The sequence below is a fragment of the Littorina saxatilis genome, linkage group LG8 (genome assembly GCF_037325665.1).
Source record: "Littorina saxatilis isolate snail1 linkage group LG8, US_GU_Lsax_2.0, whole genome shotgun sequence".
NCBI lineage: Eukaryota > Metazoa > Mollusca > Gastropoda > Littorinimorpha > Littorinidae > Littorina > Littorina saxatilis.
This window is the reverse complement of record NC_090252.1, coordinates 42,773,406-42,785,905: the sequence shown is the minus strand read 5'-3', so window position 1 is coordinate 42,785,905 and position 12,500 is coordinate 42,773,406. Positions and strand designations below refer to the sequence as shown.

The following is a 12,500-nucleotide window of genomic DNA, read 5'->3' as shown; positions in this document are numbered from 1 at the left end:
CTCTATCTCTCTCTCTCTCTCTCTCTCTCTCTCTCTCTCTCTCTCTCTCTCTCTCTCTCTCTCTCTCTCTCTCTCTCTCTCTCTCTCTCTCTCTCTCTACAGGTTGGAAGAATAGGCTTTGCCTAAAACCTGTATCCTTTTGTAATAATGTTCTGAGTCTGAGTCTGAGTCTCTCTCTCTCTCTCTCTCTCTCTTTCTCTCTCTCTCTCTCTCTCTCCGTCTCTCTCTCCCTCTCTGTCTCTGTCTCTGTCTCTCTGTCTCTGTCTCTCTCTCTCTTTCTCTCTCTTTCTCCCTCTCTTTCATTTACTTTCTTTATCTCCCTCTCTTCAACAACATTAATAGACATTTTTAGACACGCCATGTAAAAACATTTCAAAGATTGCCTGTGTAGGCCTGTTTGTCGAGTTTGTCTTTATATTTGTTTGTTTGCGTGTTTTATCATTTGTTAGATTGTTGTTGCATGTTTGTATATTTGGTGTTTCGTTATCAGTTTGTTTGTATGTTTGATTTTGTTTCTTACTTTGGTCCAATATTTGTGCTACCTAATGTCTTCCTGCTATGGAAATGTAATGCTTCACTTTTAAGGAAGGATGCTTTGCATTTTAGAAATGAAAGTAAGGCTTAGCGTGTTAAAACAAAGTGCACATACTTACACGGTTCGGGTTTTTGCAGCCGCGTTGTGCTTATCGACTTTTTCCCAAAGTAAACAGATACCTCCCACTCCAAATACTGATAACTATCATACTGTTTTGTGAGTGCAATCTCCTGCGAAACTGAATCACACGTGCATCCTGCTTGGTATTGGCAGATTCCATTGGAATAATCTATCACACAAAGCAGAGCGTTCGATGCAGGTGCTTTCATGTCTTTGACTGTGAACTTTTTCAGACGAGTTTCCGCAAGGAAACAACTGTTGCTGAGCTTGAAATGACCAGTGACATTGCAGCCGTCGGCAGTTATGCTCGTCTCAGAAATGACACCTGCACAAGCATGAATCAAATGTAATGTGTCTTTTTAAGCATGTCTGTCTATATTTATGTCTGTCTTTGTCACTGTCAGTCTCTCTCTCTCTCACTCTCTCTCTCTCTCTCTCTCTCTCTCTCTCTCTCTCTCTCTCTCTCTCTCTCTCTCTCTCTCTCTCTCTCTCTCTCTCTCTCTCTCTCTCACACACACACACACACACACACACATACACACACGCACACACACACACACGCACATACACACACACACACACACACACACACACACACACACACACACACACACACACACACACACTACTTACAACTGTTTTCCGCACAGCGGTACACTACCGGAAGCAGAAGCACAAACGCCAAACCATATTTTTGGAACATTCTCAATACAGGAATAACTAAAAGCAGGTTTTCAACTTAACATCTAGTAAGCAGCAATGAAAATATCTGTGCACCTCGATATTCTCGAAAGGGAAGTTTTTGAAAAGTCCTACATTATACAATGGAGGTGACCAATCAGTTTGGCACTTTCCACTGTCGATTGTCCTTAAGCAAAGTATAGTGTTCTTCTATCAAAATGTAAGATGCTTTGTGTGAGTGCATGTGGTTAACATACTGAATTACAGAAGTTCTTTTTTTCAACAACAACAAAACCAACGCAACGAACTGCGTGTGTAGCTGCAAGATGGGGTTGGATGGATTGCAGTTCAATCAATCAACCAATATGAGGCTTATATCGCGCGTATTCCGTGGGTACAGTTCTAAGCGCAGGGATTTTGTTTTTATGCAATTTATATCGCGCACATATTCAAGGCGCAGGGATTTATTTATGCCGTGTGAGATGGAATTTGTTTACACAATACATCACGCATTCACATCGGCCAGCAGATTGAAGCCATTTCGGCGCATATCCTACTTTTCACGGCCTATTATTCCAAGTCACACGGGTATTTTGGTGGACATTTTTTATCTATGCCTATACAATTTTGCCAGGAAAGACCCTTTTGTCAATCATGGGATCTTTAACGTGCACACCCCATTGTAGTGTACACGATGACATGCTCATCTATGTGTATTCCCACTATTGACAGATTCAGGCTGCTTTCTGAGGTAGAGCGTAATCAAATGTTGCTGAAATTAAGGTGTTTTTTCTTAACCTACCGTGCTTACATCTGCATGAACCCTTGGAGATTAATAAATGTATTAAGATGTCGGTCGCAGCCACACTATCGCAGAGATTAGAGAAATAAAATGTGAAACTAAAACAACACAGGTACACAGTCACACTTGCAAACACACACAGACACAAAGACAGACACAGACACACCAAGACACACAGATACACACAGAGACACACGGAGACACACATTCAGAAAAAAAAGAGAGAGGCACAGTTACAGTCACAGACAAACACATATACTCACACACATTGACACACTTTGTTCGAAGTTAACTTTTTTTTTCGTTTTGTTTTAAATAACGAACATATTATTGTTGTTGGGACCCTGCACGAGAGCTTTTCCCCCAATAGTTAATCATTTTGTGCTTTGTTTCTCTTTCTTTATAAACAAAAATGGAGTTATTAATATCGCTTATTCATCCGCCAAATCAAATATGTTATATTTATTTTAAGAGCACGTTCATAACCTTAGCTTGTGCTTCATTTATTTAACGGATTGTATGCGGCGCTGTTAATTGTAATTATCTAAATAAAACTGTTTAAACCATTGCTATCGCTTTATTTATGAAGATGTAAGTCAGGTAAGGTATTGTACAATAATTATGTGACCCTCCACCACGGAATAAGTCGCATGTCACCTTTGCTTGATGTTCATACTTTGCATTGTCCTAAAGAGTTTGTTATGCTCTATCCAGTGGTGAAAACCGTTTTGGAAAAGAGCGAAAACTGTATGAGTTATACGCCTGTGACTAAGGTGACCCTCACACTGTTACCAGACACTCCCCGGACTTATATTAAGCCTAGCGCAGAACCGCGCGAGGTGACATGCGACTCATTTCGTGGTGGAGGGTCACATATGTGCTGCACTGAATTTGAGAGATATATGTTTTTTCATTGGTACTGCAATATCATATAAATACTGCTTTATAATATGTTAGATTCATTCTCTCGCAGTGACTCAATTTCTGAAATGACATTTTCAGATTTATCTTTTGCGTTTTTAGGGAAGACGAGTATTCCAGCTAACACATAATATATGAAGTCCTTCTCTTTTGCATAAGTGCACGATTTTTCAGAAACAGTTTCTCCACTTCTTAAACTTCCCTGTAAAAGTGTTACAATGTGTTCTTTGAAGAAAAAGGCATGAAGACATGTTGTTGCTTGTATACTTCAATATAGAAGTGAAGTATTTATGAGAAAAGACAATAAAATATGACTGTTACCTAAACACCTAAGGGGCGGGGATATAGCTCAGTTGGTAGCGCGCTGGATTTGTATTCAGTTGGGCGCTGTCAGCGTGAGTTCGATCCCAGGTTCGGCGGAAATTTATTTCAGAGTCAAATTTGTGTCCGAACTCCCCCCCGTGTACACTACATTGGGTGTGCACGTTAAAGATCCCACGATTGACAAAAGGGTCTTTCCTGGCAAAAATTGCTTAGGCACAGTTAATAATTGTCTACCTATACCCGTGTGACTTGGAATAATAGGCCGTGAAAGGTAAATATGCGCCGAAATGGCTGCAATTACTGGCCGTATAAAATTTCATCTCACACGGCATCACTGCAGAGCGCCTAGAACTGTACCCACGGAATATGCGCGATATAAGCCTCATTGATTGATTGATTGATGTTTACATTAAAACAGTACTTTTGTTGTTGATTTTCTTTCTGTTTTGTTTTGTTGTTAATACTGTTTACATTGTGTGTGTATGTGTGTGTGTGTGTGTGTGTGTGTGTGTGTGTGTGTGTGTGTGTGTGTGTGTGCGTGCGTGGGTTCGTATGTGTATGTGTGTGTGTGTAAGTGTGTGTAAGTGTGTGCGTGTGTGTGTGTGTGTGTGTGGGTGGGTGTGTGTGTGTTTATGTGTGTATGTGTGTGCATATGAGTGTGTTGTTAGTGTGTGTGTGTGTATGTGTGTGTATGTGTGTGTGTGTGTGTGTGTGTGTGTGTGTGTGTGTGTGTGAAGAATACAAAAATAACAGCATTCTAGTTTTAAGTGCAGTTTAATATGTTCATGTAAAATGTATTCCGCATTTTTACCGACAGATCATTTTTGACAACTATGCACACAAAGCAGCTAGGCTATAGAATGATTCTAGGTATGTCTGCACATGGAAATATGTTCATATACCAGGCAATAACTGAAGGATCCGTAGAGACTTGCTGGATGGTTTTGACGGAAAGGGAGATATTTTGAATATAACTCACATCAACAGCATTAGAGCACAACACAATTTTAATAATGGAAGTTATGTACAACAAATATCCACACTTTTGTACAAGGTTTTAATAAGGGGAAACACGTTGGGATAACATGTACCTGTGCCACAGTTTGACAACACAAACAAGTAAACTGGGCAGAATCAAAACCAGGCGTAAAATAAAACAAATAAAGACAACAAATGCAATCGTATCCAAACAAAATCTAACTCGTCTATGCGACAAAGGCACATTTAAGTGGTTTTTTTCTCAGAAACGTCTTCCAACATAAACAGGAAATATCATTGCTTTGAACAGATAGATCAATCACATACATGTACGCACCAGAATGACAAGATACATATCAAGAAACAATATAAAAACAAAGCAATAATTGACACGTCAGGCGATCAAAGAATGTCTTTGTCATAATAATAATAATAAATAATAATGGTGATTTCTATAGCGCTTTCGAACACAAAAAGCGCTTTACAAAAGCAATAACAACATCATTACCAGAATGACGCCATTGACGGAATAGAACACAATCATAAACACTTTACAACAAAACCAAAAACAAAACATAAATGTTACAAAAATCCAGAGGCTCTTACAGGAACGAACTCTCAGTATACACAACATAAGGACCGCCCCGATTGTGACTAGAATGCATACAGCAACGAATACGGAAGGCGTGTGAATACTATGAACATAAATGGGGTGGGGGTCAATGAGAAGTTGTGACGGGCGCAGTGGCTTGGTGGTAAGACGTCGGCCTCCTAATCGGGAGGTCGTGAGTTCGAATCCCGGTCGCTTCACGGGGTAGAGAGAGAAAGGGGGGAGAGAGGCACACACAACTACACTGTACAAGGATTTTATCATGTCCCCGTATAGTGCAATAGTAGTTACGAATGTAGTAAAGCATACAACCTTGATTTATCGTTAAATATATTCAATAATATGTAAGACCCTGCGGACGTATATTTCTTGAAATTTGTAAATCAGATATTGTTTTCTCGCTCATAATGCGCGAATTACAAAACATACCAAATACAAATCTTCGACGTAGTTATATAACTCCTTCTACCTGTATTTCTATCTTACATTTTTAGAATGTGCTTGTCTCTTTCAAAGCAACTTCGTGCAGCTATGTAATACTTATACAGTCTAAGAGTGAGGAAAGACACATACATGTCTCTTACATCCAGGTACAGCAATGATCTTATTCCTAACAGTTTCATGTATCAATTACATTTTAAACATAACTTCACGCAGCTATGAGAGGTGTATGCATGTCACACTCCAATTGAAATGTTTCGAATAAAGACACATATCCTGTTCAGTTTAACAACGTGTGTTCATATACGTTATTTGTATTTTTGACCAAAATATGACATTTTACACAGATCGAGACAGTCAGTGTTCTCCGAGACCGCGCTAGCAGTCGAGGTGAACACTGACTGTCGAGATCTGTGTAAAATTTCATATTTTGGTCAAAAATACAAATAACATTAATGTATTGATCGATTCTGGTTAGAATTTCTTTTAGTTCTTTCGATTGAACGCACACACACTTGCACAATTTTGTAGTCTCGGCTGGCCGCCTAAATATGAATTTGTGTCGGCCTCTGACGTCACATGGTTCAAAGAAGGATAAAATCCAATGTTCGATACATTGTGCAATGCACGAACAGTTAACCGGAAGATAATTCGCTGGTCTTCGCAGCTCAAAGCCAAATCATAGAAAAGGAATGAAAAGGAAATAGGCACAAATCAACACGGTTCAAAAGACTTCTCTTTACGCTTTTATTACCTCTACTGAGTTTTGACAATTGCATTGACACAACTTGTTGGAACGATCACATCATTTTGTTGAATGCATTCTCAATTCATACGGATTGTTGAAGGAGTGTAAAGGCAAACGGTGTGTTAGAGTTAGGTTTTCAAGATCAATAGAATTATTTACGACTTGTGTATGATCGAGTTGGCGTTATGACTATTATTATCAATATTATCTTCCAAAAACATGGTTGGTATGAGAGAGAGAGAGAGAGAGAGAGAGAGAGAGAGAGAGAGAGAGAGAGAGAGAGAGATAGATAGATAGAGAGAGAGAGAGAGAGAGAGAGAGAAACAAACAAATAGACATACTAACATACAGTCAGACAGACAGACAGACAGACAGACAGACAGACAGACAGACTAAGACAACGGCAGAATATACGTCTTGGTGAATTTAGTTGTAGTTTTCATATAACTCTTCGCTTTGAAGGTAAAGATTCATGTCATCCGTGTTTTCATATAACTCTTCGCTTTGAAGATTCAGATTCATGTCATTCGTGTTTTCATAGAACTCTTCCTCTGGATAGATTTCTTTTTCAGCATGTTTACAATAACCATCAGCAGCAGCAGAAGTGGCAGCAGCAGCAGCAGCAGCAGCAGCAACAGCAACAGCAGCAACAGCAGCGTTGTTTTTCGCTCGAGGGCCGCCATGTTTAGTGTTGTAGGTCACGACTTTCGCTGGAAGGTCGAGAGACAGCTCAAAGTTGTCGTACGGAACTGCACAACAATAAACAAACATGCAAATACAGCCACAGGAGCTTGTATCCAACCACCGGTCGAAGGAGTAAATAATGATCGACCGGCGATTGGATACAAGCTCCTGTGAATACAGCTATACACATAAAACAACAAACAAGTCGCGTAAGGCGAAATTACAACATTCAGTCAAGCTGTCTAACTCACAGAAGGAAATTGAACGCACTGCATTTTTTCACCAAGGCAAGACAATCCCCACGACAGGGAAATCGCTCACTTTTCACGCGCAAAACGAAGTGAAAGCGACAAGCCAGAATTGCGCTGAGCAGGAAGGCGCGCTTTTCTTTATTCTTTTAATTTTCTGAGCATGTTTTGAATAAAACATATCATTTATATATGTTTTTGGAATCAGAAAATGACAAAGGATCAGATAAAATCATTTTTGGATCGATTTCTTAAATTTTATTCGAATTACTAATTAACCTATTTTCGTTAATTGTGATCACATTTTAAGAGTAAACATGACATATGTATATATTTTCTGATTCAGAATTTCATGAAGAATACGATGCAATCTCATTCGAATCTCTTTGCAAAAATTTGATTTTAATGACAACTTTAATGAGCAAACTCATTAATTAATTGTTTAGCCTCCAAGCTGAAATGCAATACCAAAGTCCGAGCTTCGTCGAAGATTACTTGAACAAAGTGTTAACACAATTGGTTGGAAAATAAGAGCGTGACAGTGCCGCCTCAACTTTTACAAAAAGCCGGATATGACGTCATCAGACATATATCACAAAAAAGAAAAACACGTCTGGGAATATTATACTCAGAAACTCTCATGTTAAGTTTCATGAAGATCAGTCCGGTAGTTTTCTCGGAACCGATCCACACACACACACACACACACACACACACACACACACACACACACACACACACACACACACACACACACACACAGAAATTGAGTCACTGCGAGAGAATGAATCTAACATATTATAAAGCAGTATTTATATGATATTGCAGTCCCAATGAAAAAACATATATCTCTCAAATTCAGTGCAGCACATAATTATGTGACCCTCCACCACGGAATGAGTCGCATGTCACCTCGCGCGGTTCTGCGCTAGGCTTAATATAAGTCCGGGGAGTGTCTGGTAACAGTGTGAGGGTCACCTTAGTCACAGGCTTATAACTCGAACAGTTTTTGCTCTTTTCTAAAACGGTTTTCACCACTGGATAGAACATAAAAAAACTCTTTTGGGAAATGTAATACTATGAAAATCATGCAAAGGTGACATGCGACTCATTCCGTGGTAGAGGGTCACATCTTGTAATGTTGATGGATTAAGGAAGGTAAAGAAGAGGATTGCCAGGGCCATTGAAATAATCAGTCACTAAGCCAGAAACAGAGAACAAAGGCAGTCAAGAAAATTACCAAGCGAGTCCATAATCAATAGACCTACAAAAGACAATGAGGGCAAGTATTGTAAACAGGAAATATTAAGGCGGTAATGCCAAACAGATGTTATGTTGCTGTTTATTGTCGCATGTAGGGCCTAAGATATATTGGGTACTTTTGTACTACAGAAGTGTGTATGTGTGTAAGTGTGTGTAAGTGTGTGACTGTGTGTGTGTGTGTGTGTGTGTGTGTGTGTGTGTGTGTGTGTGTGTGTGAGAGGGGGTTGAGCACCCCAAAACGATATACAAATACCACATATATCTCCTTCATAAAATAGCAAATAACCTGAATGTGTTAATACTCTTCCTAACATAGACAACAACATTTTTACCGATATGAACAATTGCCAAATAATATCATATGACTGAAAAGCACTGCTTTCAGTTAAAGAGAGGAGAAGAAGAAACAAGTCGCGTAAGGCGAAAATACAATATTTAGTCAAGTAGCTGCCATTTTTCAGCAAGACCGTATACTCGTAGCATCGTCAGTCCACCGCTCATGGCAAAGGCAGTGAAATTGACAAGAAGAGCGGGGTAGTAGTTGCGCTAAGAAGGATAGCACGCTTTTCTGTACCTCTCTTTGTTTTAACTTTCTGAGCGTGTTTTTAATCCAAACATATCATATCTATATATTTTTGGAATCAGGAACCGACAAGGAATAAGATGAAAGTGTTTTTAAATTGATTTCGAAAAAAAAAATTTGATAATAATTTTTATATATTTAATTTTCAGAGCTTGTTTTTAATCCGAATATAACATATTTATATGTTTTTGGAATCAGCAAATGATGGAGAATAAGATAAACGTAAATTTGGATCGTTTTATATATTTTTATTTTTTTTTACAATTTTCAGATTTTTAATGACCAAAGTCATTAATTAATTTTTAAGCCACCAAGCTGAAATGCAATACCGAACCCCGGGCTTCGTCGAAGAGTACTTGACCAAAATTTCAACCAATTTGGTTGAAAAATGAGGGCGTGACAGTGCCGCCTCAACTTTCACAAAAAGCCGGATGTGACGTCATCAAAGACATTTATCAAAAAAATGAAAAAAACGTTCGGGGATTTCATACCCAGGAACTCTCATGTCAAATTTCATAAAGATCGGTCCAGTAGTTTAGTCTGAATCGCTCTACACACACACAGACAGACACACAGACACACATACACCACGACCCTCGTCTCGTCTATGTTAAAACATTTAGTCAAAACTTGACTAAATGTAAGAAGTGTGTGTCTTACGTTCTTCCTCCTGGCATGGGGATCCAAGATACACGTGACTGTTCTTGGCCTGCGTGCACACTGGCTGCAAATACCCGCTGTCGGCTCTGGTCACTGGGGTTTGTGCGTGACCCAGCTCGTGCGGGTAAGAGTATGTTACCCTTTCAGCTGCAGCTGTTGAAACCACACAGCACATTACCCCGTGTTTACCCACACTGTCTTTTAATATCGGCATTGTATTTTGCCTTGCATTAAACAGCGTTGGAAATTCGTTGTTGTACGTGTAGCAATTAAATCATCCGAACCATCACATTAACAGGAAATAGTAAACACTGTCAAGCCGTTTTAGCATTAACTTCGCTAACATAGGTAGGGCCTTTTATATTCTGACTTAGTTTGTTTACTGCCTCATATGTATGATCCTTAGCTATGTGGGTTGGGTTTTTATATTTAGTCAAGTTTTGACTAAATATTTTAACGTAGAGGGGGGAATCGAGACGAGGGTCGTGGTGTATGTGTGTGTGTGTGTGTGTGTGTGTGTGTCTGTGTGTGTGTGTAGAGCGATTCAGACTAAACTACTGGACCGATCTTTATGAAATTTGACATGAGAGTTCCTGGGTATGAAATCCCCATACGTTTTTTTCATTTTTTTGATAAATCTCTTTGATGACGTCATATCCGGCTTTTCGTGAAAGTTGAGGCGGCACTGTCACGCCCTCATTTTTCAACCAAATTGGTTCAAATTTTGGTCAAGTAATCTTCGACGAAGCCCGGGGTTCGGTATTGCATTTCAGCTTGGTGGCATAAAAATTAATTAATGACTTTGGTCATTAAAAATCGGAAAATTGTAAAAAAAAATAAAAATTTATAAAACGCTCCAAATTTACGTTTATCTTATTCTCCATCATTTGCTGATTCCAAAAACATATAAATATGTTATATTCGGATTAAAAACAAGCTCTGAAAATTAAATATATAAAAATTATTATCAAAATTAAATTGTCCAAATCAATTTAAAAACACTTTCATCTTATTCCTTGTCGGTTCCTGATTCCAAAAACATATAGATATGATATGTTTGGATTAAAAACACGCTCAGAAAGTTAAAACAAAGAGAGGTACAGAAAAGCGTGCTATCCTTCTTAGCGCAACTACTACCCCGCTCTTCTTGTCAATTTCACTGCCTTTGCCACGAGCGGTGGCCTGACGATGCTACGAGTAAAATGGCATTGCGTTCAGTTTCATTCTGTGAGTTCGACAGCTACTTGACTAAATATTGTATTTTCGCCTTACGCGACTTGTTTAAACTCCAATATGTATGATGAAAAAATCTCCCAATCCACCTTCCCACGTCCCAACCAATAATGTGTCTGCCCTTGTTGGTTTTGTATAACAATGCTTTGTCTGCTCTCACACTAAAAAAAAGCATTTAACGAATACCTTATCAGACCTATAGGACACTAATGTTTTCTTCTGGAGTGTTTCGTTCTTTCCCTTTACCTATTGAAAAGGGATTTATTTGTTGTTTCCATAATAAATAGAGGATGAAGGTCTCTTATCCAGTTTAATGCTTATTATTCTCTCAGGTACCACCGTGGTTCCGCACTTACTCACTTAATCTTACTCCACGTGACGCATGGATTCAGAGCGCTTACTTCCGTTTTCTTCTCAGATCTACAAAACATGCTTCAACAACTCTTAGCCCATCGAACCACTCTTGTGATACCCCGCCCCCCCCCCCCCCCCATCTAGCCTACTTCTTTACAAGTTGAAGACGAACCTCTCTTTCTGCAGACGGTACACACGACGACAACGACAACGACCAACACGACAACACCAGCAGTCACACCCCCAGCAATGGCAGCATGTAGAACCAGTAATGCGATGTCATCGTTTTCCTTGATAACCACTGTCGCTGCATCTGTTGACAAATGACAGGGACAGTCAGTTCTGTACATGGAACCCCCTTTTCAGACTTTTCGAATTAAGACTTGCTCCCTTTACAAAAAAACTTTTTTTTTTTTACTGAGATTGTCTGTTCGAAATCTCTGTAAATGTACCACCTTTTTAAGACTCCCTCCGTTTTAAGACCTGACGTTCTCTAATGTTGGAGGTCTTAAAATGCGGGGGTGGGGGGGGGGGGGGGGAGGGGGGTAACTGTAATTCTAAACGTGTCGCGGGAACCGCAGTCTGGGCATATACTGTGCAATTGCCATTCAGTATAGCTACGCACAGTACAGTAACACATTTGTCAGTTTACCCTTGTTTGTATAGAGCGGTCAACGTGCTGGTATTGACCAGTTCCAGATTATTTAGTGTTACAGGTGTTGTATAGAAAGAAAAGATAACATGAGGTAAGATAAAGATAAGATGATAACTAAGCTGAACTTAGCTGTATCTCGTGCTGGTTTCTTGTTGTCGACCGTCGTATGTGTTGTAAGTTGTATTTAATTAGAAAAAAACACAGTAAACACCAAGTTCCAAAGACTTTCGGGCCACGCCCTTCTTCAGTGAAATGAATGTAAGCAAACAATTGTAATGTAAGTTGTATTTCTCAGTATCTCTCTGTAACTCACCTGCCAGTTTTATTTCAACAAGCTGATGCAATACTGTCGTATTTTTCTTCAGCTTAGCAGACAGTTCCCAGACTTGTTTTTCTGATTCTTCCATGCTGCGTGTGACCGAGAATCGCTGATTTCTGACATCGTAGGCACATCCCTCTGAGAGAATACCAGATCCATCAAAGTGCATGAAGTAGCAAATGGGCGTGTCGTGCGGTGTAATGTTTTTGATGGACACTTTGACCAGTCGCAAGCCCTCATCTTTCGGGATGTTTGGGATGGTGAAGTCAAGTCTGACTGTCGAGTTGTCCACACGATGGATGATGTACTCTGCAACTTAAAGAAGTAGGACACTAAATTGT

General features: G+C 39.4%; 2 protein-coding genes across 3 annotated transcripts in view; both read right to left on the bottom strand.

Annotated features, from left to right (window-relative positions):
• The window catches only part of LOC138973601 (uncharacterized), a 9,572-nt gene extending 5,787 nt beyond the window's left edge, over positions 1-3,785 (bottom strand). For both annotated transcript variants that reach the window (XM_070346314.1, XM_070346313.1), the window contains exons 1-2: positions 1,289-3,785; positions 654-980 (exon numbers count right to left, since the gene is read on the bottom strand). In XM_070346314.1, coding sequence (XP_070202415.1) covers positions 654-980; positions 1,289-1,358 — 397 coding nt within the window. In that variant the 5' untranslated portion in view covers positions 1,359-3,785. The remainder of the gene's footprint in view (positions 1-653; positions 981-1,288) is intronic.
• A 2,724-nt stretch (positions 3,786-6,509) lies between these two features.
• The window catches only part of LOC138972327 (uncharacterized), a 6,032-nt gene continuing 41 nt past the window's right edge, over positions 6,510-12,500 (bottom strand). The window contains exons 1-4 of the mRNA XM_070345008.1: positions 12,154-12,500; positions 11,358-11,498; positions 9,599-9,751; positions 6,510-6,909 (exon numbers count right to left, since the gene is read on the bottom strand). The exon at positions 12,154-12,500 is cut by the window's right edge and continues 41 nt beyond it. Of these exons, the coding sequence (XP_070201109.1) occupies positions 6,587-6,909; positions 9,599-9,751; positions 11,358-11,498; positions 12,154-12,328 (792 nt within the window). The 5' untranslated portion in view covers positions 12,329-12,500 and the 3' untranslated portion in view covers positions 6,510-6,586. The remainder of the gene's footprint in view (positions 6,910-9,598; positions 9,752-11,357; positions 11,499-12,153) is intronic.